The sequence below is a fragment of the Notothenia coriiceps genome, unplaced genomic scaffold, assembly GCF_000735185.1.
Source record: "Notothenia coriiceps isolate Sejong01 unplaced genomic scaffold, NC01 NC01_scaffold00005221, whole genome shotgun sequence".
Taxonomy (NCBI): Eukaryota; Metazoa; Chordata; class Actinopteri; order Perciformes; family Nototheniidae; genus Notothenia; species Notothenia coriiceps.
The window spans coordinates 431-2,184 of NW_011337922.1; the positions used below are offsets into that span (position 1 = coordinate 431).

The 1,754-nt window shown below is 39.6% G+C and overlaps 1 protein-coding gene across 1 annotated transcript; it reads left to right on the plus strand.

Moving 5' to 3' along the window:
• Positions 1–679: 679 nt before the first annotated feature.
• On the plus strand, positions 680–1,740 carry LOC104942833 (CAD protein-like; the record flags this gene model as incomplete). Its single annotated transcript, XM_010768136.1, has 3 exons — positions 680–819; positions 1,289–1,418; positions 1,598–1,740. Coding segments are annotated over 3 exons (413 nt in total), but the record flags the coding sequence as incomplete, so codon positions are not given.
• Between the last annotated feature and the right edge of the window lie 14 nt (positions 1,741–1,754).

Sequence of the window (1,754 nt, forward strand, 5' to 3'; positions counted from 1 at the left end):
TGAGCAAGGCAGCATTACATTTAAATGGCTGTTTGGCGGGAGAATCTCTACGCATCAGAATGGAATGTTACTCTTCTGGTACTTTAGTAGAGTCCCTTAAAACCAGAGGTGGAAGAAGTACATAAGTCAAGTAGCAATACAACATTGTAAAAATACTCTGTTGCAAGTGCAAGTCATGCATTCAAATGTCAGTCAAGTAAAAGTACAAAAGTAGTGGCATTTTAAAATATACTAAAAGTACAAAAAGTAGTCATTTTGCAGTATGGCCCATATCAGATCTAAACATTTTTGTATTATAATTAGTATTATTAATGTTGCACTTGGTAAAGGTGGGGATTATTTACTTGAAATACTGCTGGGTAGCTTAACCTTCACAAATACATCAGGTTTGTTGGTTGATTTGTATTCTGTATTATAAATTCATGCCTGACAGTAGCGAGTAAATAAAGTAAAAAGTTTCAAAAATGTAGAAAAAGTAGCATAACATGAAAATACTCAAGTGAAGTACAAGTACCTCATAATTGTACTTGAGTAAATGCCATTCAGAGATTGTTATATTACCAGCATAATGGTAGGAAAATACGGCTTAACTTATGTGAACGAAATGTATGAGAATGGGTGTCGGTGACCTCTAAATCCTCTTGTGTGTGAAATATATTTGAATATTTTGTGTTTCCAGTGTTTCAGACGGGCATGGTGGGCTATCCTGAGGCTCTCACTGACCCCTCCTACCACTGCCAGCTGCTGACCCTCACCTACCCTCTGGTGGGAAACTATGGCGTACCGAAGGACGAAGAGGGAGAGTTCGGACTGAGCAAGGTGGGCAGATTTATTTGGGCTTTTTTGCGATAAAACTAAGTAACGTGTAGCGACTTCAGGAAGCCATAAGTAGCTGAGAGGCTGAGGTCAGACCTGGTTGCGTTTGTTAGTCAAAAATGAATGCAGAGATCCAGAAATATGTAAAACAATATCTTACTTTAATAAAAAAAAACCTCTCTCCCTCAGTCTCGCATGTACCCATGTGACCCAACTAATCCAACCCATAATTGATCATAAAATAATAAACAATAATTATAATACAAACAAAGACCGAAACCAAAGTATAACCAATCAAAAACCTTATTAAATCTATGAAGCAAGTTACAACTTTCTAATTGTAATGGCTCCTACATGCATACATACACCAGAAGGAAGAACCTGGATTTTCCTTCGTCTCTACAATGATAGTATTTATTCACCTAACGCCACATACTGATGTGTTTTCTTGTATTTGTGTTGTCCTAATCAGTGGTTCGAGTCGTCAAAGATCCACGCTGCAGCTCTGATTATCGGGGAGCTGTCGGACAGTCCCAGTCACTGGAGTTCAGTCAAGTCTTTGGACCAGTGGCTGAAGGAGCAAGGCATTCCTGGAATACAAGGTGAGGAAATGTAACTCTGGAACTGATAACATAATGCAGAATTAAACACTTTGAATTGATTCAAATTGGGACAGATGTTGAGGATAACTATTTCAAACCTCATTCATAACAAGAAATAATCAGAGACGCAAAACCACAAGTACAACGTTTTAATGATCCGTTGTTTCCATGTTCTCCAGGCATTGACACCCGCCGCCTGACCAAAAAGATCAGAGAGAAGGGCACCATGTTGGGGAAGCTGGTTGTGGACGGGATCCCTGAGGACAGTATTCCCTTTGATAATCCAGACAAGAGGAACCTGGTTCAGGAGGTCTCCATGAAGGTAACCCCCCCCCC